This window comes from Columba livia, chromosome 5 (assembly GCF_036013475.1).
Source record: "Columba livia isolate bColLiv1 breed racing homer chromosome 5, bColLiv1.pat.W.v2, whole genome shotgun sequence".
NCBI classification, from domain to species: domain Eukaryota; kingdom Metazoa; phylum Chordata; class Aves; order Columbiformes; family Columbidae; genus Columba; species Columba livia.
Window position 1 is genome coordinate 52173809 of NC_088606.1, and position 26004 is coordinate 52199812.

The 26004-nt window shown below is 45.8% G+C and overlaps 1 protein-coding gene across 2 annotated transcripts in view; it reads left to right on the plus strand.

Annotated features, from left to right (window-relative positions):
- MRPL23 (mitochondrial ribosomal protein L23) overlaps positions 1–26004 on the plus strand; it is a 254387-nt gene that overhangs the window by 54820 nt on the left and 173563 nt on the right. For both annotated transcript variants that reach the window (XM_065065171.1, XM_065065169.1), the window contains exon 5: positions 904–957. In XM_065065171.1, coding sequence (XP_064921243.1) covers positions 904–957 — 54 coding nt within the window. The remainder of the gene's footprint in view (positions 1–903; positions 958–26004) is intronic.

Sequence of the window (26004 nt, forward strand, 5' to 3'; positions counted from 1 at the left end):
CTGCTGGCTTTGGAGAGAGCAACCTAGGCACACACATGGCCTGACTGAGCAGTAGTAAACAAACAGAAGGGATAAATATGGGACTCTTGATGCAGCTTTTCTCATTAAGATCATTATTTGTTTTCTTTTTTTCCTTCTGTTGAACCACTGGTTTTCATGAAACCTCCAGGACTGAAGAATTTTAAAGGCAACTGACAAATACATAGGGTTACACCCTCTGCTGTATGGTAAGGAATAATTTTGTTTGCCCAGAAATAGAGCCCCTATAGGAAGAGAAAAATAGCTACAGAATCTGAGGTGAGAAAAATAAAATAAAATCAGATCCAGCGAGGTGGAAATTATCATTTCATGTTTCTGAATGTTGCCATCTCTTGTTGAATATCATCCTGAAGCTTGTGATGTTTGTGGATTTTATTTGAGACTTGTGGTCTTTTTTTGAGCTCCTGGAATTAAGAGGCTGAATGAGATTCTCAGCTTTCTATTTATTTTTATTTTTTTAAACTAGCATTTCCAGCTCTCTTGATCCTGGAAAAAAACAACTTCACTCGAAAATATGAAGCCTCGAGGGTCCAAATGAGAAAACAGATGAAAAATACTCCAAATACTTTTGGGTTGGTTATGTCTTATTACTTTGAAGCCTATATCATTCTGTTCTAGGGCCACACACAACATTTTTGAAAGCTGGCAATGCTCATGTTTTTTATCCAAAGGATTTTACAAAGTGCATGAATGTTAGCGGCTATCGTAAATGTGGGTGTGTGGGGGTGATATTGCAAGCAGCGTCTCACAGGCCTGTGGACTTGCTGTGCATGGCGACACACAGTCCCTGCCCTGCAGAGTTCATGGTCTAGTCCTGGTAGGCATGGGCATCTAAAGTGCTGTTTTCCCCTCTTCTGTTTTCAGTTACCCATCTACAAGGAGGCACTAAGTGAATTGCTCCTGAAGCTGAGGAGAGAGGTAGGAACGTAAATCCAGTTTGCCGCAGTGGGTTATATGACCATCGACAAAGCGATGCTGCAGTTGTGGGAAGAGTGGGGAGGCACTTAACGGTGCCTCGTCGTGTCCTGGGACGGGGTGTGCGGCCAAACATTGCTCGGGGCAGAGCAAGGGCGAGAACAGCTCCTGCAAACGCAGGAAAACAGGGGCTGCACAGTGCCGGTTGCAGACACTCATCCTCGCCACGGTGGTTGCTGTTGTTGTTGTTGTTTCTGCTTCTAAAACAATACGCAAGGAACCATCCAATATCCTAGGGCTTTTGTTTATCTAGATTTTTATGAGAAAAAAAAAAAAGAGAGAAGCAAAAGAAATGAGAGAGGAAACAGAAGAAACACACACATTCCTTCCAACCAGAAATTCATGAGTTTTGATTCAGTCTAATTACACAAGTGATATTTTTATAACCTCTGTGAAGTCTCCTTGCTTTCTTGGTGTGTCTCCTTTGTTTATGTGAGAGTGGCCAGGTAGCCAAGGCAAAGTAATGTTGAGAGAAAAATTCCTTGGCCTTGGAATATGCTGCACTCTCTTTTTGGCTTCATAAACAAGCCTGTTTTCCTGGTTTCAGACATCTCTTAGGTTCTTTTGTTGCCTCTTCCTCTAAACCAGGGTTACTCATATTCTGCCCAGTCCTGGGCAACTTCATAGCATCCCTTAAATATGCACAAAGTGGTACATAATGGGCCCAGATCTCCAGTAAATTAGATCACCACTGCTCTCCCTCGTCTCCTTCTGTTTGCAGCAATGAAACATGGCCCGTGTGTGCCCCTCTGCTGCCTGCTCAGGGCAGCTCCTGCCCAGCTGTGGTTTTCCCCAGTGCATGCACATGGTCTGCTTGTGTGGGCAGGGCCAGGCAGTTTTGGAGACTGCAGAGTGGAGGGAAGGTGTCAGGTGTGGGATAAGACAAATGCTGTGATCTATGGCGTTGTGTCTTTCTGAGCAGCAAGAATGTAGTCAAAAGGTAGGAGTCCAGCTTCTGCTCCATCCATGCTGAGCATTAATTGCTTCCTCAGTTGAGCAAGCTTCAGAGATTGCTCCTGTAATAGCAAACAGTCCATCTGTCAGCTGCACCCTGCTCCCTCATTTGAGCTCTGTTTTAATTTTTTTAAAGATTGAGGTTTCTTAAGACAGCATGCTCAGAGTCAGTATTTAGAGATACAGAACCTACCAGGCTTGAGCAATGGCATGGCAGGGGCCTATAGAAGGCGCAGTGAGGAGCAAGGAAGTGGAGAAGCAGCAGCTTGGGCTCATGGATAGACCTGATGGAATAAGATGGATGAATCTGTGGAGTTGTCATGTATTCTGAGCAGTGGAAATAAGCTTGTTTTGCTTTGACTGGTCATGATCGCTAGTGGTTTTTGTGGCATTTGCTGATAGCAAGAATGGTATTGGCAATAGCAGAGTTGGTTCTAGCTTTTCAGCATTGGTTTTTACCTTCGCAGTGGTGCAAGTGTCTTTGTGGTGTGGGTGTTCCACTGATTGGAGCTGCATTTAGTCACCACAGGGCAGTGTTACTCTGTGGATGTGCTGGGGTTCTGGGGGCTGATAGGATCTGGAAGGAATATGTTTGTCCCTGCAGATAGCCAGCATTTATCCTACTGTCTGGCTGCTGCTAGCATGATGGCGGAGATGTTTGTCAGTGATTGGCTGATACTGAAGTTCAGGCAAGGTAGGCAAAATCTGATCCTTTGTAGAGAAGGTCCCTTATGACCATTTTGAGCTCTTCTTATTTGGAATGAGCAGTGTCTCGGTTCACATGATAGTAAGACGAGTCTCTTCTACGGGGACTGCCCTGTAGGTGGGGAAGACAACATCTGCCTCAGGATTTCTGGACTATTATGTATCTATGTCCCCTCTGCCCATCTTCTCAGGAACGTGGAAGTTTTTTTGGCAGGACAGGTCTGCGATGTGTCTCTTCTGTGAAGGGCAGCGTTGCTTTCTGGGAAGGGGACACCAGTTCCTGGGTCAATCATATCACATTTGAAAGGAAGATCCCTCTTTTGCTTCAGTTGGCAGTCAAAGTACTCTAGCGACTAATGCAACTGGTATACCCTACTCTGTCTTGCATGAGCATGTGTGCTTCTCAGTCTGGTTGCAAACTGGCCTCCCTGCAATTTTCACAGATGGTGGCTCGGCTTCATATATCTCTCCTTGTGCTCCTATTAAGCTGGAGTGCTAATCCTTTTGGACTCATTTTATGCTATACCAATTCAGCCAAAGTCCTGAAGCAGTCATTTCCACAGGTTTGTCAGGCCAGGTCTTGAGGCTCCCACCCTTTGCTTGAGTGGTCTCCCAAACTTGTGCCATTAGCCCCTTGGGTATGCTGCCTCTCTAGGGAGATGGAGTGCAGCCTGGGTTCTTGGTGCTGAAACCCACCTGCAGTATCTGTCCTCTCTCTGCTCCTCCATCTACTTTTGCCTTAGCAGACTGCAAGTCTTTTGAAAAAGGCTTCAAAAATTGGCCTTGATTTGGGTTGTTCTGTTACTAATATAATGCCAGTACTAATTACAGATGCTTGTTGCTTTATGCTTGTTGCTCTTAAAATATTGCCTGTTGCCTTGTTAAAAATGACCTTGCGTGGTGATCCATCACACCTTTTTTAGTCCCTTCCTCATGTATTTGAGCACTTTAGTCACTTGAGTGGTGTGCTGCTTGGACTTCCCTGTTGCTGCAACTGTTGCGCCACTGAGAGGTTTGGAGAGTCCAAAGGTAAAATGGACTGTTTCTGTGCATGGGTCTGCATGCTTTGACAGCACTACCGTGTACCTTCTTCACAGCAAGCCTCTCTGCCCCTTCCAGCCCTTGTGAGAAATGAAGTTGAGGTCTTTCTTGGTGAGTGATTAGCACTGGTCTGTTGGAAGGAGGCTGTCAGCTCCAGTGTGGCCTTTGTGAGCTCTTCCCACATCTACTGATGTCACTCTGTGTTTTTATGACAGGCTGTCATGCATATATTGCATGTTTGGAACAAGCGGTACTAACTCTCCTCTTGGGTGGTGGTTTGGATGATGTGGAAATAAGTGGATGTTCTCCAAATGTAATTTTGTCAGGGGACTGCCTGAGGAATGACCTGAAGCTTTTAGCAGAGGCATAGAGAGCAGTGAAGGGTGGGCTCAGGAAAGAGAGAAAGACAAAGAAGAGAGGAGAAAATAGATTGGTAAAGCTTCAAAGATGGTACTTGCGTTCCTGGGCTTGCATGTGAGGTGAGGGCATGCGTGAAGGAAGGCAAATACTCACTCAGGAACAGAGGAGATGGAGGCTGTTCGCCTGGAAGAGGGAGCATTCACCTTGAGGAGCCCCTGAATAGGAAGATTTGAGACAGGCTAGGGTGGGAAGAGCTAGGAAGATGGTATTAGGAGCAAGGAAAGCCAAATTCAGCACTGCTTTTAAGCAGAGGAAACTCCACTGACATCTTATAGCTTCTGGCAAGAACCAGCAAAAACATCAGGGCTGGATCTTGAGCAGTATAAAACTTCCGTGGTGCCACACAGATTTATGCATGTGAAAAGTTCGGCCCTCTGCTCACTTTCCTGCCTTCAGTTCTGCCTGCTTTTGGGGTCCCGGGGAGCTCTCCAGCTGAATTTGTGGGGGTCGACACAGAGGATTTCCTGGTAAATGAGAAAAACACTGTCCTTCCATCCCGCTTCATCTGCCTGGGATTTCCGACCGAAAGGCACTGACTAATTCCATCTGGCAGGCTGACCAAGCTTCAAAGACTGCAAATCCTGAGACTTTTAACTTACAAACAAAACCATGCATTAAAAAAAAAAAAAAAAGAGAGAGAGAGAAAAAAAAAAGACAGCTCTCCCCAGGGACAGTCTCTGCGAAATCCAAAACAAGGTCTCAGCGCCTGCCCTGGTGCTCTGACTGACGCCAGTGTGTTTTCTGTCCCTTTTAAAACTGAGCTGGAGTGTTCCCGACTCCTCCGTTCGACACCTCCGGCTCCCTTATTCCCCTCGGTGAGTGAGGCGGGTGGGAGGAGGCTGGAAGGGAAAGGCCAGAGCAGAGGAGGAGAGAAATGCCTGGTATTGATCCACCAAGGCTGGCCAGACTGCAAGAAATTCCAGTTTGTGAAAAATGTTGCGGTTTAGAGCATTTGTTTTCGTTCCATGGTGGGATGAAACCAAGACTTTCTGGAAGGAGGGGGGAGGGATGGAGAGGAGAAGAAGAAGAAAAATGACCCTTTTTTTTCATGTGTGGTTGTTGTTGAGGAGGGACAGCATCTCTCTGTTATTAATGCCCACACCATGGTGCTGGGGAGTCAGTCCTCTCCTGACAGCCTCTCATGTGCAGCCTGTGCTCCTCTAGTAGGGTAGGGCAGGGATTGGGAATGAGGGAGACCTCTTTCTGCCTCCAGCTTATTATACACTTTCAATGAAACAGAACCAAGGATCTTCAGGACAGTGACCAGGCAGGTCACTGCCTCTGTGACACTCATGATGGAGCTAGGCAGCAACACTCAGTGAGTGCCAACCTTTCGTGACAGTTCTGCCCTTGCTGAGTTTTTGTTCACTCAGCTGGGCAAGTTTACCCAGCACAGGTGTGAGGAGCCGCCTGCACAGGTTCCGGGAGGTGAAGAGGGTTCCTGACTTCAGTGATGTGAAGTAGGGAGACCCTGACCCAGAGTTCATACAAAGGGGAGTTTGGAGCAATTAGCAAACCCCCACCCCCCCAAAAAAAAAACCCAACAACACAACAGCAGCAAAAAGAAGACTTGAAGATGTTGCTCTTCCCTTTTAAAATGAGGATGTTGGCTTTTCCCACCGCCCTCTGGTCTTGGGTAATGGCAATTCCTTGCAGGGAAGCATAGGAGAAGGTAAAAATCAGAGTAGAGCTGGGACTGGAAAGTTTGAACATGTCAAATAGCAGGACACAGACATAGCATGGGGCTCTTGTGCCTTCCAGGCAATTCCTACAGCATGGTGAAGGGAGATTTGGGCTTACCTTTAGGTAAGCAAATAGTGCCTTAGGGCAAGGTAGTGATGATCTGGCTCTTTTGCATCTCTCCCAAAGTTGGAGAGCAAATCGGCCAGTAGAGCTGGGAAGGGGATGGGGCAGTGCTGCCCTGGAGGGCACAGTGAAGGCTGTGAGCTGGAGGCATCTCTTGCTGCCTCGACGGCATCCGTCAGCTCCAAAATCTCACCACGTGCACTTGCATGGGCCCCCCAGGCACAGCCTGCGAGAGCTCACCCCATTGACTGAAGAACTGCCGTGGCATCCCAGTACCTGATTTCCACCCTATCCCCACACCCCCAGAAAACCATCCCAAGCTGTGTCACCAGTTGACAAGATGGGGACGGCAAGGCATCCCGTGCTTGCAGCCTGCAGCCCTTGGGAGCTGCCTTGTCTGTTTTCTGGGAGGTAAAAACTCTTTTCTGGACGTCAGCAGGCAAACTATGCAGGCGAAAAGAGAGAGAGAAAAAAAAGTGTCTGCTGTGAGTCAGAGGGCTCCTCCGGGGGGCTGTGGGATTGCGGGGAGAGGAGGCGAGGTGGAGGAGCGTGGCTGCTATAGGCAGACCTATGTACCACCAAGCCACAGGCATGAGGTCTTGGAGCTCACAGGCCCAGGAGCACAATGGGACCTTCATCAGCTCTTTCCAAGGCAGGAGAGCTTGCAATAAAACCTGAAGTGTCTGGTATTTTGATTGTCAAAGGCCACATCTTCCAAGGCGAACGCTTTGGAGCAGCCACAGAAGGTAAAGCCAAGGTTGCTAGGTAAAGGCTGCTAACAGAACAGGTTTATTCCTCCAAAAGGGATTTCCTGGCCGTGACTATATACAAAGCTTTTTCACTAGTTGTGAGCCTGTCTTGGTGGTGGTTCCCCCATTTCCTGGCACCTACTGCTTTCACCCAACACAGTCCTCAGGACATTCAGCCACATGCTTGTTGCACTTGTTCTCTTATTGTGGAACAAAAATAGCTAAAACCTTTCGTGAGCCAGCATCTAAGGATTGCCCAGCCTCTTTACCTTCCTCTCTAATGATGTTGGGTGTCTCTTCTTATAGAAGAGGGCTTCCTGGTGAATGAGGCCAATTATGGTTGAAACTCTTGAGGTAAGATGACTGGAAGTCTTGGCTGCCAGAGCAGCACATGGGCAGCCGCTCTTGAAGATCAGGGCTGCATCAGCTAGGTGAGGCGTGCGTAAAGTTTTCTGGTGTTGTCTGGTGGCAACCAGGAGTGCCCAGCATGTTGTGGGCTTCCCAGGTTCTGTATAGCTTATTCTCTTCCTTTTCCTGCTGGTTACAAGAGACAGGTACCCAGTAGAGACATGGATGGGATTCATCATCATGGCTGGGTGTTTTACTGGGGTATCCCTGATGTCGTGTCATGTGCAGAATGGCACCAAAGTGGACTCTTTATTGCTCTTCCTCTTTTTTACATTGACTCTAGTAGTAGGTTTCCCATGGCTTTATCTGGCTAGTGCCTGTGTTGCCAATGGGCCAAAGTGCTGCAAAGTAATGCTGAGTATCTGATAAACCCATCACCACTGAAGCATCTGAGGTTAAGGCTGGAACTCCTTCAGTGAAGCTGAAGGCAGAGGTGAGGCTGCAACACTGTGTTTCATTACTTATTGTACTGACTTAGCTCAGAAGGGAGTAGGGAGAATGTTGTTTCCTTGGTCTTACTGTATTTATTTTCATACAAGAAACAAAGCTCACTCTCTTCCCCCTGCTGAAGTACGCATATGTGCTGTGCACCTCTGCAGGCTGTGTTGGAAGGAGTTCCTGTGATCTGGTTTAAAAACTTGACAGCCGCCTCATTAATTGTCGGAAAGCCTGCCTGGTAATGTGGTGGAGTCTGGAGCCTGCAAAATGTTACTGTGAGTGATACGTATCTGTATATCCTATAGCACTGGAAGAACTGTTGAATCCCGTGAAGCTCTTGGCTTTGGAAAGTCGCTTTCCAGGCACATTTTTCCTTGTAACTGAATTCCAAGATTGTTAGTGGCTCTCCCTCCTCTTTCTCTTCCCCCTCCCCTCAAAAAGGACAATCGTTTGAAGAAAGATACAATTGTCTTCACGCCACATACTCCGTTCTGAAAAGAAATGGAAGTGACATACCAGGTGCTGAAGAACAATTGCAAATCAAGGCTAGGGAGAGTTCCCTCTTTATATCCTACTTGAGATGTAGATGGCACTCTTGGGAAGTTGCTCTACACTTCCTATCACAAGACCTGGTGTTCAGTTGCTTATGACTTTGCCGATCTCTAACTTCTCACTGGTGTTTATGGTGCCACACATGTGACTCAGACTGGAGTTTTCTTGGGATGGTGCAATTTGAAATGGTTCAGCCATTTCCAAGAATGAAATGAGGAGGAAAAACAATATTTTTCTTCCATGTTTGAAAAAAGACAAAAAGCAAGGTGTGGATTTTTTCTTTATTTGGTTTGGTGTTTGTTTGTTTTTTTGTGTGTGTGTGTGTTTGATTTTACTGAAGCACTTTCCTGATTTCCTTCTCCTGAATGAGAGTCTGAGATGTCACTGAGGAACTATGGGGAGCTGGAGCTCAGCCCATCTGAAAGTAGGTACCTCATAGAAGCAAAAAGAATTGCACCCTGGAGGTTAATTACAGAGATACTTCAGAAAACCTGTTTAAAGTTGACAAATTAGTCCAGTCCTCTGAAGCTGAGGAAGAGCCTGCTGTTGTTTCTATGAAAAGCTGATTGTGTTCAGCTGTGTTACATGTTTTGGACAAAAAAAACCCCAAAAAGATATCTCAGTTTGCTCAAGGTGGTGAGAGTCTGGTAAATGCTTTGATGAGTCCATTCAAACGGGGCATTGTTGTGATGCTTGTCCCAAAAGCAAGATGGTGTATTTCATTCATGAACCTTCTTAATGACTCTCACGGTACCATGATGCTAGGGAGGAGGTGAAAAAGCTGCCTGTCTCTCCTGTGATCTTGTTGGCTTTGATTCTGCTGGTGCCTAGGAGGCAGGGAGAAGGTATGTAACCAGACTTCAAATGCAGAAGGAATGCTGGGAGCTGAACATGGTGGAGAAGGCAGCAAAGGAAGCAGATAGAGACAGGAAACCTGGCGTGGAAAAAAAGAGGGTGAAGTCAGAACTGACAGGAGGTCTGGGACTTGAAATGCTACTGAGCATCAGCAGGGGAGAGGAGGCCTATGCCAAGAAAGGTGCTGGAAGGATGGGAAGACAAAGTGAGACTTGAGAGATGGGGAGAGCACATGAGAAGGGAAAGCAACTGAGGCTCTTGATGGGGCAAGGAATGTCAGGGTGGCAAGCAGAGGGTCAAAATTCAAGACGGACCAAGCACAAGAGGAAAAGAAACTCAGTTGTGGAGGCAGCAGCACAGAAAGAGGCAGAACAAGGACGGGCTGTGGGAGACAGGCAGAAAAATTCAGGCTTGGATGGGGACCAGGGAAGAATGATCTGGGATGTCCTGTGGAAAAAGCTGGCTGTGTCACAATGACCATGTTCAGGGGAAGCAGTTACTGCTGCGTGAATAAATTGGATTTTGGCACCTACAGGGCTTCCAGCTCCTGGCATATAACATCCTTTGTGGGTATAATACTGTATAGACTAAATGTATTTTTTCATCTGGATTTTTCTCTCTGCTCTATTTCTTGTGTTAACCTTTCCTTGCTGGTTTTGTCTACTGCTTTTTCCAGCTTTCCATGTGAAAACTTTGGGCCCAATAAGGTTTATGCTGAGCTCTCAAACGTATGCTGTTCAAGTGGTTTGAAATTTTGAGTGAAGTCTGTTCATCTTTCACTAGCTGGAGTAAAGATATATATTTTAAAAATGGTTTCCAGGAAAAAACACCCTTGAAAGTCTGAGTAAGAGCCTATCATCTGTTTACTAGGACATAGTCATTCCCTTCCAGCTGTCAGCCCCTGTATTGGGTATCCCCATTATGCCTGGAACTTCATCTAAATTATAATCCAGCCAACAGTTAAAATCAAGGAGGCTTCATCAGCAGAAGATCTGGCCCTGATCTTCCAGCTCAGTGAAACCCAGAGCAGTCTGTTACAAGGTCTGAGATACGTCTTGACTTTAAACACCTGCTGAAATGCTTTTGAACTTTAAGTTGCTGGGAAAAAAAGAGGCTGGGATTCCTGACTGGCAATCTGTAATTCATGCCCTTGCAAGGGGTCAGCAGAAATGGCATCGTGCTTCTCCTGGCCTCGGAGCATACAACTGGACCTTGGTCTGTGTGCGGCAGTGCGTTTCAAACCCTGGCTGATATTGAATGTACTTCTTGGACCATTTTGCCTTTTTACGCACTTGCTGTTCCATGACCCTCTGGCAGAATTGCTTGTCCCCACTATTCATACTGACACAGTTTGTAATGCATAGAGCCAACCTGTGGCATCCAGCCTGCAAATTCCCCTAAGACTGCAAGAGGAAGAAAAACATGTATGCAAGCAGAAGCACATGTGCGCAAATATGTTTTTCATGTGTTTTGACATACTATATGTGCATGCGTGTATTTATGCATGCTTGTCTGCACACACATATGCATTTTTTGAATACTTGTTTTGTGTCCTACTGGATGAAAACCTGAGAATGGAAAATATGTCGATAAACATAATGGAGCTTTTCAGAGCATTTTATGTGAAGCTGCAGCTTGCAGCTGCTTTCCAGTGTTAGGATAGGGAGAGTAAAAGGGAAGAAAGAGGAGAAGGGAGAAGGGAAAGCAAGAGGCAAGGGGAAAGAAAAGGGAAAAGGGATGGAAAGGCGAAAAGGAACAGAGTGGAGAGAAAAAAGCAGGAGAGGGAGTAGGAGAGAAGAGGTGCAGATAGCAATGCTGCCAGAGTTAGCATACCTTTAAAATGAGAGGTCCAAAAGTTTTTGACCTACATTCACCATTTCAGAAGCATGGTGCAATAACACATAGTGGTTTGTTTAAAACATGGCAACTTGACTTGAATCTTATGTTTTGGACAAAGATTTTGCAATGATGCTGAGGAGAGAAAGCAAAAAGATTTAACTGTTCCCCTTTACTATCTCCCTCCCTCTGCCTTTTGGTATGCTTGGAATCAAACCCGCTCACTTCTGAAATATCGTAACATCGCTCTTTTGATGGGTCTAGGCTTGAATTAAAACTTTAAAAAAAATTCCTCAAATCCACCGAGACAGGATGCTAGTATTTATAATAAAATGGGTTTATAGACTGAATGATTTGACATCTCGTATACAGACTAGTGGAAGTACATGCTGCAGAGCGGTCTGCAAGGGAACAGCCATTACGTGGTCTTCTGACTCATTCAGATGGATTTTGATTTGTTTGATTTTTGTTGTTGTTGTTGTTTTTGTTTTTAATTTCCTTCATTTCATTTGGAAAGGGCAGAGTCAAGTGCTCTGGTGCAGGGTCTGCTGCGCTAATGGAATAAACAGTATTGTGGACATGTTGGCAAAGTCTCAGTTTGACTTGGCTTCGCTGGTCTCCAAAGAGTTATATTATTGGTTATTTATGAGTATGCAGATGACCTTTGCGCAGTGGGGAAAATGTTTATGAATCTAAAAGGCTTCGCAAACTTCAGCACAAAAGCTTGTTTTGTCCAAAAAAATGTGAACTGTAAGTGACTTCTTCATCATTCACCCTTGCTTGTTCTCTTATTTTAAAAGCCTTTGGTCATCCAGTCAAGCTGTAGAATTAAACCATGAAGTGCAGATGGGCAGTCACATGCTCTGAATAGCAAAAAGTGAAAATCCAAGTGGAAAGCGTGTGAGTAACTCCAAGAGAGCAGCTGGTTTTGTTCAATGGGCTGGTGAAGGCTGAGTTGTTCAAAGGGAGTTAGGTACCGCTGACCCATTACGTTTGTGGACTTCCTCACCCGCAGGGGTATACTTTCGAAAGTTGTAGATTCACTTGGGAAAAATTAGGATCAGTTTGTGAACAATTTGTAAGTGGAAAAAAAAAAGCAAGCTGGCGGCTGAATTTCTAGTCAGTCCTACTGATAATGAATAACTTCTGCTTTCTGCAACAAACTTTGGTTTGTCCATTTCTTCGCATGCCATTTCAGGAATTGCTTTCTTGAAAGTCATCAGAGTTATTATTTTCTATCCTTATTTATTTTGTGTGTGTGTGTGATTTTTACTTTTCTGTTGCTAACACCCCAGCATAATTTGAGTCCCGTTCCAGGCTCAGTATTTGCAGGTGGAAAAAGGACTCACCGGAAGTGATTGGTGCATCCTACTTGCAAAAAGTCTGATCCCTTTTTACATTCTGTCTTAATGTGCTCTCTTTGTCCATTGTAGGCAAACCGTAAAGTATGCCACATTGTGAATTTGTAATGTTTAGTGTGTTGCTCCCCCAGTGAAAGCCAAGAAATGATGGCTACTTAACTTCCTTGCACATCGCTTCAGCTCCTAGAATAAATCAGAGCAGCCTAAAGCTTATTATAAATTACTCCTGGGGAGTCAAGGAAGGATCAAACACAAGTAAAAAACAGCCCAGCCACAGCTTCTTTCCTTTTCTGTGTCTGATGCTAAGTTTAGGTATCACTGCAGTGGCTCTGTGCTCTGATGTTTTTTTTTCTTGGAAGGATCTTCCACCTATGGAGTAGGACAGCATCACCTGGCTGCTTTGTGCTGTCTGGGTCTTGTTACAACACCCTGCCTCTGATTTTCTGAAGATGGGCTGCAAAGTTCAAGCAGTGCTTAATCTTGTTTAAGGCACTCTGGTGTCCTGTTTGTGGCCTTAGAGGGTTTAGCAGTGTTTCCCAGGGCATAACGGATTTAATGCTCATTGGACCAGTGTAAGGCTGCACAATTTGTGGAGCTGTCTGGTAGGACAGTACGAGGAGTGAGAGCAGAGTCCAGCCGGATTTCTGCTATTATCAGTGGTGCAATTGCAATGTTAGGGGAAATTAGGCACACCCCAGTACTAAGAGAATGGATGTGGTGTACCTAATCTTATCGTGCATGATGTGGCTTGAATAGCAGAAGGATACAGTTTTGGATGAACCTATCGACTTTGTTATTCTGATATATGTATGTGAGTGTTCCTCTTCCAAACCTTGTCCCAAATGCTTGTCTTTTCTAGATAGCTATGGCCATGTAATTAGAGCAACCTGTGACCTGCTGTCAGAAAGATGCAAAATAATTTATTGGGACGGAAGCTAGCAACCGTGGTTGTCAATTCTGAGGCAATCTTCCTGTTGCTGGTTTTTATTCTCCAAAGGTTAAGCTCTTGGAGACATGGGTTTTGTGAGACCTTTAAGTTCGAGCTCAGGGAAAAATAAACAAAAAAACAAACCACACACAACAAACCCCACCCGTATACATGCGGAGTCTGACAGCGTAAATCTTAAAACCTCAGAAAAACAGGTGACAAAGAAATGAAGGTCTGTATTTTGGAATTTTAAATAATAAAGGGCTTGTGATTTTTTAAAGCCAGGTTCCCTATGTTTTGAACACATCTTGTGATATTTGGAGGCATGGAGCCAGCGACATCAACCAGACACCTATAAAATGCCTAGATAGCTCTCTAAAATAGCCCTTGTTATAGGCAATATAATAAAACCCGGAGTATAACCCTCACCTGTGTTTTCATAGCTAGGTTAAAAAACCTCTCAGAAAAGACCTCTTCCTGTTATGTACAGTCATGCTTTCCATGAGGGAATCTCACCATGGAACTATTCAAGCATCATTATGGCTTGTTTTCCCGCTCTTAATGAATTGTCCACCAACTCCAAGCTCTAAGAACCAGAGCAAGGAAAATCAAACTGGGAGATGAAAGATGGAAGACCCTGTGTTTCCGTGTACCTGCAGAAAATGGGGGCTGGAGGGGAAAAATGTCCTTTGCAGCCTGCCTTGGGGCTTGTCCCACAGGAGAAGAGGCAGCTTGCCAGATGGAGGGCTTTGAGCAGTTGCTGGCCGCTGAGATATGCTTGATGATGCAGAGGAGGAAGGGCGTGGGAAGAGAAACCAGAAAGGATTGAAGGGAAAGGACACCTATGCTGGGTTTCTCAGGCTACCCAGGTTCCCCATAGCCTCTGTGGTTGAGCTGCCCCAACCTTCCTCCCATAGCCTCCAGCTGGTCATGGCTGGGCTGTGCCCACCATGGGGTGGAGGTCCAGGGCAGGAGAGTAAATCAGAGCAAACTGCCCAATACGTCTTTATTTTGTGCTGGTTTTGGTGGTGGCTAGCACTGCCATTATCTCACATGCAAGCTGCTGCCCCTTCCAGCCACAGTCCCCACCTCCATGCGATGGGCAGCTACTTCTCTGCTGATGGAACTCAAGGGACATGGAGCTGCAGGCTGCCCTGAGCCAGAGGACATGGCTCTTGTGAGTCTGCCCCTGTGCCATGCATCTGGCATTTGCTCCTGGAGCATCTCTCCTGCATCACTGAAGTAGCTCTATCCCCATTAGTGACTGGAGAAAACAAACCGCTCTAGGCTGGCAGCTGCACTTGAGAGTATGCATGGCTTGTAGCCCTCACCTTTCCTTCTGCCTGTCTGGGGCGGGAGCATCCGCTGCCCTGCCAAGTTTTCCTGCTGCTTGCCACTGCCTGCATGGGTGTTCCTTGAAAGGGAGGTCTCATGCCACTTGCCTGTCTTGCTCCATGTTCATGTGCCATAGTACTATGAATAATTTAGAGGCTGTGCTCTGCCTTGTTGATTCAATACCATGCATTGTAGTGACACCGGGTCTAGATTCAGCAGGATTCGTTCCCCTCTTCTTCTCCCTGGTAGATGCTGCTAACTGGTTTCCAGAAGTTACACCCTGGGCTGTAAACTTGTAGCATGGTGGAAATGGCTATTGTCAAGGCTTTTACTCTATCTCTAACTCTGTCAAAGCTTTTCTGCTAGTAGTTACTCAGGAGAGCCCCGGAGGAAACCATCCCTCACTTTCCTTTCAGCCCCTTTGTAATTCTTTGTATAATAAATGTGTTAAATGACTGGTGTCTGAGAAGCATGACATTTTAAGTACTTATCTGAGCCTGCTTTGAATTGTTGGCAAGGTCCTGCTGCACTACTTGAAGTGCTGTTCTTGTACTGGGGTGACTCTGCCAGGTGTCATACGGATGCCAGTGAGGTTACCTCTACTTGGTGCTGACCTGTGTGGTCATTCAGGAAAAGACGGTTAATATATTAGAGTTTGAAATAAAAACCACTGGCATCTGTGGGGAGCTTTCACAGACCAGGAGGTGTCAGGACTTTGGATTTGCAGAGGCAGGTAGCTTTGCAAGTCTGCCCTTCCAGATCACCTTGAGCACAGCACTGTAAAGGAAGAGGAGAGCGGTTTCTCCCACAGCAGCTTGAAGTTCATATACAGCAGCTGAGAAAGCGATCTGTCTTGTTTACAGGCGAGCAAGGGATTTGTGTATGCATGTGTCTGACTGACTGCTGGTGAATAAATCTATGTGACTGCTTGGCAGGTCTGTCTTTGTGTAACATGCTTTTCAGGCATATTTCTGCTTTTTATTAGAGCAAACTGGCAGTGAAGGAAATGGAGATGGTGTGTTATGTGTTACTGGGGCAATGGAAGGGAACTGGTGGTAATTCCTCCCTTAATCAAAACCAGCTTTAGAATAGACAGAAAAGACCTTGATAAACCTTTCTTTCCTGCAGAAGACTCTGTACCTCCCTCCTCTTGGGTAAAATCCCAGGTTTTGTTGCAGTCGAGTTTTGGAGGTTGTTTACCACCCCATCCGCCCAGTAGCTAGCCTCATTCTCCACCATGAGGAGCAATGCTGAGGAAAATTTAATCTAGCCTTACCTTTGCTATTTGAACCTCACAGCTTGGGATTTGTTATTTTAGTATTTGTTAGGGCATTTTTCTGCTTATGAAGTTTTGGAGAATTGCAGGTAAAGGTACCCTGAGGCAAATGCTTTGTGAGCAGTCTGTATGGACTCCAATAACTACCCTCAGTGCTTAGATCCTTGTGGCCAGAAGCAACCACAAAAGTCATTTAGTCTGACGTAGTGCAGTACTGATGACAGAGCAAGGCACATTTGTATTGGGGTCAGGCAGTCTCCCCTCTGTTCCTACATTCATGCTGGGCATCTGCACAACTGGGCCAGAGAGAAGGCTTTTTAAATATCATTGTTCGGGATCCGAGGGGAAGGATGCTGTGCTCTGGAAAGGTAAAGGGAGGTGGGGGATGTGGCTCTGTAGGTTACGAGTGCAGAGGGGTTGAGATAAATCTGGGGGTGGCAAGCACACCTCTGCTCAAGTGTCAGCATGGAGAGGTCTTTTGACAAGGCTGGTTTCTACTGGAGCTACATCTCTCTGCATCTGCAGGCTCATTTCTTAACCTGCTCCCAAAGCCTCTCCTTTTTCTTTTCACTTCCTGGGTTTTTTTTCTCCTCCCCTCCCTGGGAGCGCAGTACTGCTTAGGAACTGGAGCAGTGACTGTGTCTCTGAGCTCAGGCAGGCAAGTGAACTGCAGGAAGGGGGATAGAGGTGTTTAGTCTGGGATGCTGTTAGTGGCAAGCCTAGAGCATGCTCAGGGGCTGAGGGAAGGGAAATGTCTGTTTTAGGATGGAGCAGCCTGGGGGAAAGGGGTGGGACGGTTGTGTTTAGGGTTTTTATATATATATATATATATATATTTATTTATTTATTTATTTATTTATTTATCCTTTTCCCCGAGGCTAAGGAGAAAAGTAGAAACAAGAGTGGGCCTTCTTGTTACCTGTCCACCACTTCCTAGGATTAACCCTGTGTCTGAAGCATGACAGAGGGATTAGGAGCTGGGAGGGAAGGAACTAGCTCTTTTTCAGGAGGGTAGAGGGAGAAGTAGGGATTTTTATTTTTTTTTTTTTACCTTGAAGGGCGGGAGCTGAAGACAAAATGTCTCTGAGGAAAGCTGTTAGTGGAGAGGGGAAAAGGGGGAGAAAACCATCTCATGTAGAGAGAAGGTGACCTCCTATCCAGCTGCCATGTAACTGTCTTGCTTTTTCCTCATTTACTTCAGTGGGAAATCAGGGTTAACAGCACATACAGGGACAGTGCAGAAGGGGACAGCCCATTGCATGGAGTGGAGACACTCATCCAAACCCATCAGTTGCCTAGAAGGCACTGTAGGAAGCTTGTTCAGCAAAGACAGCTGGGTGGAGAGAAGCAAAATCGAGCAGAAAAGAGACAGTGTGGCTGGAGCTTGGAAGGGGAGAAGTCAGGAAAACTGTGAGCTAATCCCAACTCCGCCACTGGCTGCCTGTAGGATATTGGGTAAGTCACCTGTGTGCCTTCCTAGTCTGTTCTCCCTTGCCTGTCCAGAGAGCTAATCCAGCTCTCAGTTTTGTTGGGTGACTGGGTGTAGCAAAGTGGTTTTTTTGGGCTTCTCTGCACAGTGGTCCTTTAGTGCTGGGTCTGCAAATGCTCACCTGTGCTGGGGCTCTTGTCACCACCATAATCCTGATAGCAACTACGGTATCTTCCTGCTCTCCATCACGTCAACAGCTGGTTTCTAGAGGTGCTTGACTGGAGACCTCCGAGAGGAGATAGAGGGCACAGTTAGCATGGATCTCAAAACCAGGTTTGTACCCTGAGATTCAGGGTTGTGCAGGGGCTAATTAGTTATAACTGACAAGAGGTTTGTATTCATTGTAGTACAGTTTCACCTGCTTCTGCATCTGAGCTCTGTCTACAAGAACCAATTAAATGCAAGTTCTGGCTTCTTCCTTAAATGCAGGCTCACTTTTTGCCAAAGCTGCAGCTGTGCGAGGGAAGTGTATACATATGGAGTACCATGAATTTGGCTGGAGCTCTGTGTCTCTGGAAGCTGGGGAGCATCCAGGGGTGCAGTAAGTCCAAGTGTGCTCTTCTCTTACGTTATTTCCTCCATTTCTCTTGTTGGTCCCCATGGGAGCTGTATATGGAGGCAGACAGACCTCTGCTCTGAGCTGGTGTGGCTGTCCTCATGTTGTTACCCTACTGATGCAATCATAAAACCCCTGAGCATCTTGGAGGCTGCATGCCCCAAATCTCTCGAAGTAAGCCCGAATTCATTGAACCACAAAAGGGTTCCGGCAGCTTTACATGTAAGTGTGGGCTTTTGTATCGAAACCTAAACCCAGCTGTGTGTTGCACAAATCACCTGCTAGCCTGACCAGTGGGCTCGCATACACCATGCCCCCCCTAGCCTGGGTCACTGAGCTGAACTGGCCACCCACGTCCAGTTCGAAGAGACGTTGCAGGCCCATATTCCCCACCTGAGCTTGCTAAGTCTATGTTGACCTTCCCAAGGGTGCTGTGTATGTGGAGGCTCTCCAGATGTCCAGGGACAGTTTGGCAGAGGACCTTTTGGGAATGAAGTCCCATGACTGCAAGGGGTTTGCTGCCACCCTATGGATTTGGCTGGCGCGGCTTGGGCCCGGGCACCAGGCTGGAGGAGGTGGTGGCTGGTGGTGCCCTGTCCTCCTCATTCAGGCTCTTCCTGTGCTCTTGTGCAGCTGGTAGGTTGGAGTCTGGGCTCCTGTTCAACCAGTTGCATAAATGTTGCAGAACAACATTTCCCCAAAGCAGCTCCATCTGTGCAGAGCACTTGTTCCTCAGGAGCCCCTTAGTTGTGCTGTGCTTTGCTGGAGTTCGTGCCAAACCCAATACCCACAGTTTAAAAATAACATTTGGGTGTGACAGCTCCATTATTTACCTAGGAGCCAACATTGTCTGGTAGGCAAAGCCAAACTGCTGGCAGTCTGGGGTGAGACATTCTTCTCATCTGCCACTGTGTTGTGTATTACCTCCTGCTGCCTCAGTTTCCATGCTGGTGAATCAGGGGTAATGAAAAACAGCTCATGATAACTTCTGCAAGGCTTAGTTACTTTAAGAATCTTGGTTATGACTCTCCTCCAGAATCCATGAGCAATATAATGCTAAGGAAGATGGAATAGTTGCACCTCTTTGTTGGCGACCAAACTTTGAAAGAAACTATTGACACAGAAATATGTAGTGAAGGACATCCTGGAAAACCTGTGTTAGTGACATTGGTATGTTGCTGCCTTGCCTTTTACAGCCAGAAAAGAAATCATTGTACACTATTCCTCTTCATTTTCAACACTGCTGGCTCTGTCTGTGCTTTTCATTTCAGTGACTATTCAATGCCAGGCATCTTTTCTTCCTGATTCTGTATGTTAATACTGTCTTAACCTATGCAGACAACTATAACATATATGGAGAGTCACCTTGTATAGTTTGGTGGTGTGATCATGTTTGTTGTTGTTGTTTTTAAATAGGCCAAACCTTAGAGGTTTTCTTCATTGTCTGAAAATGTTCATTCAAATAATCATGCCCATCATGGGCAAATATAGACTAGGAGGCATGAAGGTTGTCACAACCTTATCTGGGACAGCATGAGTTTCAGGAGTTGTGAAAAAGGTGTAATCAAAGTGCTTTAACCTCTGACAGAAACTGGAAGCAACATGGTGTGATGAAGCACTGTCCTGGCTTAAAAATAGCTGTCTCCAGACCCTTCCTTTCCTCTCCACATTGCCCCTAAGGGAATGGTTTAACACCATGGGCAAAGACTGTCTGATCTCAAGTAAGGCAACCAATAGAAGAGTAGAGTTTGCATATTTCTTTACTGCTTTATGATGTACAAAGAAATGTCTTGAAAATTGGAGATTTCAGACTCTTTGGATTAGATGATATTTTTATTGTCTGCTTGAGGTAGCCCAACGTGAATCAGGCTCCCAGATGATGTGCTTGGGCAACCAAGCAATACAGGTGTCAGGAATCCGTGCTTTCCAGAGGACTTCTTGGAGTTCTCTCATGTATACTGGGAATGCCCTCCCATCGTAAGCTGAAGGCATAGAGCTATTGCATTTTAATAAATGTCAAGTTTCTGTCAGCTATCCATTAAACCCTGGAGTGCTGTGATTTTTTTTGAAGAAGGATAGATTCTTGGGTGGTGTGAATCCATGTGGTTCCACTGACTGTCTTGCAGCTAAGCAAGATTTCTGCCAGCTGGGAAGCCAGCCTGAAGAGCTTAAAGTAGCCTGCCTAGAAATCACTCCCAACTCCCCCCATTTTGTGATGACAGGTTTCTACTCCCATTTCCATTCTGCAGATGGCCAACAACTTCTGGGCCAGGCAAAACTGGAATTTCTAGGATAGCTCGGATCAGACCTTGATTCAGAGCCAAATTCTCCAGATGTTTGGGGCTTCAGTTTGGGCCATCCATTAAGAGATTTACCTACTGAATCTGGAGCAAGCAACAATGTTTGAAGTGGTTTCCCGTCAGACACCTGATGGACATCTAGTAGGAGACAAGACCACCCTGCCTCATCCATTGACTCCACTGTTGCAGAGCTGGGCAGGCCCCTGACAACAGGAGAAAGGAAAAGGATTCTTGATGGAGTAATTTGTTTTTTCTTTTAGCTTTCCCTCCTCTCCCCCAACCCTTTTTTTTTTTTTTTTTTTTTTTTTCCCCTTGTTACTAAGACAGAGAAGAAAAAAAGAAGAAAGAAATTCCAGAGTGAGCAGGAGGCAGGGAGTAAAATTAGCTGAGGAGCTTCCAAACAAATGTGTGGGTTACACTTAGGAGAGCTTGGTTTTGTTTACTTGTTTGTTTTGAATTTCCAGTCCTTGCCCTCAGATCAAGCTCCAGGAGAAGGGGGAGCCTGGAAGGAGGCCTCAGATGTCTGTGCAGCTCTTAAACACTGTGAAAGGAACCCTGATGAAAGGTTAAGGCGGTGGGATGGATGACACCCAGCAAGAGGCATGTACAGCACTTTTGGTGGCTTTTTGCTGTAGAATCCTAGTTTCCAGGGAGTTTAACCCTCCTTGCATGGCTGAAAACCATGGTCACAAGGGGAAGGCCAATCTCTGTTAACCTCTGCAGTGCTGTGATGGTTGTCACCTGCATCACGGGAGAGCCTAAAGGCAGAGACCAAGCACTCTGTACCTCATAGGGGAGGATTCCTTCTTGTCTAGCAGACACAACTGAAGCACAAGACACACAAAGAAAGCGCAAGAGCTCTGTCACTTCTGTTAAGCAAAATCCAGCCTGCATGATTTCTGAGCAATGAATGGATTAACTTTTAACACACTAATGATCCCGTTGGAACTGGCTGCATATGTAAAATTAAACACAATAAGTGCTTAGTAAGTGCATTGCTAGGCTGAGTGAGGAACTCCGATGTCTTAAGGCACAAGCCAACTCTGAGAAGACTTAGCAATAAGCAGTCTGAGTGGGTAAAATTTCTTCCTGACTACTACAACAAAGAATTTTTGCATCTGTTTTGTTTACAGACTGCTTATTTTTTTGGTCCTGATGACTGCTGAAACCAGGTTCCTTGCGTAGATTGCTCCCTGGTTTGAAGCCATGTGCTTGTTCCAACATTTTCAGTCCTGTAAACATCTCCTAGAACATGGCACACCAATTCATCTGTCTCTCATTAAGTAGAGAATGTGATTATTGTAATGCATGGAGTTGTCAAACCAATCTGGTGTCTCCAGACTTCACCAAGGATCATGCAGTTTCACCAAGATGCCATCTTCTTCTTGACAGCTGACACAGAGAAAGCTAAGAAACGTTTTTTAAAAAAATACTGTACACAAGAAAAAGTGCCAAAATGCAGGTGGAGTGTATGCCAGGGAATTTTTTACAGTGGCTGGAGTTTGAAATCCATTGAGGCTGAAGTTAAAATATAAGACAGGATCCCAGCCTGAGCTTGGTCACAAACGGAACGCGTCAAAAAGTGCTCAGGAAATGAGCAGAGGCCCTGCTGAGTAAAGCCAGCACTTCTGTGGCTGCTCCTTCCCACCCTGAGTTCCAGCAGAGAAAAAAAAAACTGCTAAAAGAATGAGAGCAGCTGAAGGGAACAAGTGTCATTGCAGTGCAATGTCCTCTGGCAAGTCAGGGAACTGCTAGGCAAGTGCACTTTGGGCAGCAGTGCCCTGGGGAGCTGAGGGCCCTTGTAGCAGAGGCGGGGAGGACATTTGTGGCAGACTTAATGTTTATCTCACAGTTATTTTGGGTAGTAATAAGACCAGAGTGAGTTAAAACATCAGGCTAAATTTGCAGCTGGTGTGAACTGGTGTTCTTCCACTGATAATGGTAGCTCCGTGGTGGGAGAGACTGGATGAGGACCTGATTTGTTGGCAGCACCTTGTAGAGCACCACAGACCAGGTGGGACCCCCTGAGTGCAGATGATGCAGGAGCAGTGCTGAGAAGAGTGTGCCACCTCAGTGGCCGTGCCTTTGGTACAGTGAATGGTGAGTGACATGTAGACGTAGTTTATGCAGGGAATAGGCATACACTGGTGGCATAGCTCACATGGATGTCATCACCAAACCCAGGCAGGAGATTCTGTAACTACTAGTGTGTAAGAGTGTGAAGCAAAGGGAGTGTGCAGGGAAAAGAGTGGTCTCACTTTGTGGGACCCCTGCCCATTGTTAATTTCACACAGATACACACACAGGCTTGTTGGTCCTCCCAATACAGGCATGCCTCCCCTTCCATTTCTCAGTTCGTTGGCGTGTCTCCCAAGACTGGCAACAGCAACACCATGTGTTTGTCTGCTGCTGCCGCCTGGGCTTCTGGTGTCATCCTCCCCATGGATGGGTCCACATTTCCTTGAGAGAAAGGCAGAGATTGATACAGACCATGGACCAGCACTTGTTCCTCATGGTGGAAAGAAGAGTGGGACCCATCTGTCTCCTGTGATCACAGCATCTCTATGACTGGACCTTCACCTCTGAAGTGTTACATAGGACTTGTGTAAAGTACCCTTCATGCACAGCTGCTTGAGCTTACTTCCTGCTGGATCTGGGTAGGTTCCTTCAGGGCTAGCCATAACCAAGGGAAGGACACTCTTGCTAGTCCACTCTGTTACCCAGCACCTGTACAACGTCTTTGACCTGAATAAAAAAGCAAGAGGCAACCAGTTTGTCTCCTGGACTTACTCGTGAGTGCTTATGCTTTTCAACCTGATGCTGCACTAGATCAGTGTCAGATACAAGTAGTAAATTCTCTGGACTGTGTCATAGCTCCTACAACCCATCCAGTGGCTTTTCTTCCATTGTTTTTGCCTGGACTTGGAGAATACTTTTTGTTTAGGAGAACTGCCCCGGAGGTCCCTCCTCATCCACATGCATGGTGCCCTCCTGGGAGTGCCAAGAGGGGAGGCCCTGGACAGCAAAGCTATGTGATCTGTTGTGGAACACCACAAGCTAAACGAAGCATTTCTCCTCCCTGGGGAACACTCACATGCTCTGAACAGCAGCAGCACCAGTGTGAGGATAACCCCAGCGTGGGCAGGAGGCTGACTCATCTCTCCAGAAGAGACAACACTCTTTATTAATCACTGCTCCTTTGAAGTGGAAAAATGGAGAAAACCTCTCATGGCCAACGTTGTGATTAACCATCTAATTGTTCTGCTGGTATGTTTGCTTAAGGGGTTTCATTTGCTCTGTGTACATTAAGAATAAGAAATAGTTTCTCATCCTACCGTTGTTGCACCCAGATGATAGTAATTAACAGTGTACCAGACAGACCCATTGTATATGACTGACGCTTTTTTTTTTCCAATCCCTGTGTCCATCTTTGTTGAAGTGACTTCAGTGTTGGAGGGAGAATGACAGCTTTTCAGATTAAAGTCCTCCGTTGCCAAAACATCCAGGGAATCTCTTCATGGGACAGAATTAATTCCTTGTGCCTGCCAACAGATCCTTCAGACGTCTTTTCCATCATGGGAGATGGTGCCATAAGTGATGGAGAGTGCCCCAACATCTTTTCTGGGAGAAGACCCATCTGTCTGGGCTGCAGGTGCTGGCTGGGTACTCAAGCCTGGTTGAAATGCAGAATCACAGCCTCTTCCACCAGCTCTGAGTGTGCACATCTCAGGTATGGCTGGTGTGGAGCACAGGATTTTTCAGGGAGCTGGCACAGCTAGTCCTAGCTGTGCAAATGTCTCCTCTTCAGTGCACACAGGTTTACACAAGGGCTTAAACTCTGTTGATAGTCTGTGCCTCCTAGACTTTTCTTGTCTTTGCTTGAAATATTAGGCTGGACTTAAGTCTTGGGGCTTGGCAGAGGATAGATGAGTGAGTTTTAGTTTGATCTGCAGTATGAGTAAGAAAGAAGATCACTTTGTCTTTGCCTGCCTAGATATCTATGTGTCTAAGAATATGCAGAAGTGTATCTTGATGAGCACAATCTGAAAGAAAATCATATCAGTGGAGGACAACTAGTTACAGAAATTTTGGTCTAATCATTCATTCTAGGCCAAGTCCAGCTAAATGTTCCATTTCAGATACAGATCTCATACAAATACATTTTGGTAACATTTCAAGCCATTTTTTACTATATCCAACAAACCAAAAGGAAGTTTTGAAATGACAGGTAGCCTAAAGCCAGTCTCAGCCTTCTATGCTGCAGTGCACATGGTGAGCTTTGCAAAACCACACATTTCCTTAGCCCCACTCCTGTAGGCATCCATGCAAGCGTTCGTGTGTTTGTCACCAGACCCCAGAACACTTTAGATGCTCCCCTACATTGGACACAATGTGATAGTTCAGTTTAGAAAGGTATTTTCATTCACTGGGCAACTGTGTTGTAACTGAAGTGTGGCAAGTGGCTTGTGCTCTGTTTGGTGCTGCAAGGCTGTGGACTGCAGCTAGAGGGGGTGAGCAGGCAGAAGATAGTTTCAGCTAAAATTTCACATTTGAAACGTTTCATCTTGCCCTTCTCTTTTCTCCTTCCCCTGGTCACAGTGGCACTTGCCTTAATTGCAGGCACATCTGTCTGCAGTAGACTTCTTTGTGCACATGCATTTTTAATATACATGCAGGTATACATGCTATGTGTGTATATGTCTGTATCTACGCATGCACAGCATATTTGACAATTTTCATTAGTTACTGTTATTTGTGATGAGACATAATGTGAGGTCTTGACTGGTGGCTGAGGTCGGAGTGCATGAAATGTTGTGCACACGTCATGAGTAGATGACCCTTTCTCCAGAGATCTTGCAGTCCAAGTATATGATTAGGAACAACAGATGGATACCACAAACAGACAGGCGGCGTGGGTGGGGGAGGAGCACAAAATACCACCAAGATAATTAAGATGAATGATTAATGACTTGAATGGGTAAGAAGGGGCCAAAACATGCTAGCTGGGTATCCTCTGGTGATGCTTCACAGGAGCCTCGGCAGAGGTGGACAACAGATATATCGTATTTTGGACTCACTCATGATCCAGACTGCTAAATTTGTTCCCAGTGCATGTTTGTAGCAGTTCAGCTCTAACATCATGCTGTAGCTACACTGTGACGATGGTGTAAATACAGTGTATTCTGTATGGAATGCAAACCCAGCCACACTGAAACACTAGTCCTTGCTGGAATTTTGATCTCATGGGATCTGATCCAACACCCACTAGAGTCAGTGAGCTCTTGACCTGTATGGGATTTGAGACAGTCCCAGAATGTTCAAGTGGGCTCCAATCTGGGCAAAGCAATCAGGATATGTATTTAAAATGCTAAGAAGAAACGCTTTGTATGAAATGCATTTAATATACTTCTTTTTGCATGTACACATTTTCACTGTGTGAAATCAGACTGGTTTTATATCTGCTGCATCTATCTTAACGTGTGGTATATGATACAGTGGACTGATCAGTTACATGATTAAAATACACAGTAAATAGATTCACAGCATGCTTAGCACTAGCAGGTTCGTGGTTTTTTTAGTGATTTTTAACCCAAATCCTTTTGGTTTTATTGTTGCTTGTTTGTTTTCCTCTGAGAGATTGTCCAGTGGTTTCCTAATTCAGCTTGGTTTGTCCCACGAAGCTCCTTCCTTTATTTTTATGGTAGTTGAGTGGCTGGCTAGTCCTAGAAGTCACCCAGCTTTCTCTTCACTTGGATAGTTTGTATGCTGGTAGAAGAGGATCAAGCAGAGCAGCTCCCCTTGGTATGGATAAACACAAAACTCTGTCAAGCTGGCAAGTTCCACCACCACAATTTTCTGTTAGAAGTAAATGCAGGAGGGGCTCAGAAGGAGGTGGAAGGTGCCAAGGAAAGATTTCTTGCTTCATAATGCAGGATTTGGTTCTGGCTCCAGTCTGCATAAAAGTTCATGCAGATAGGTGG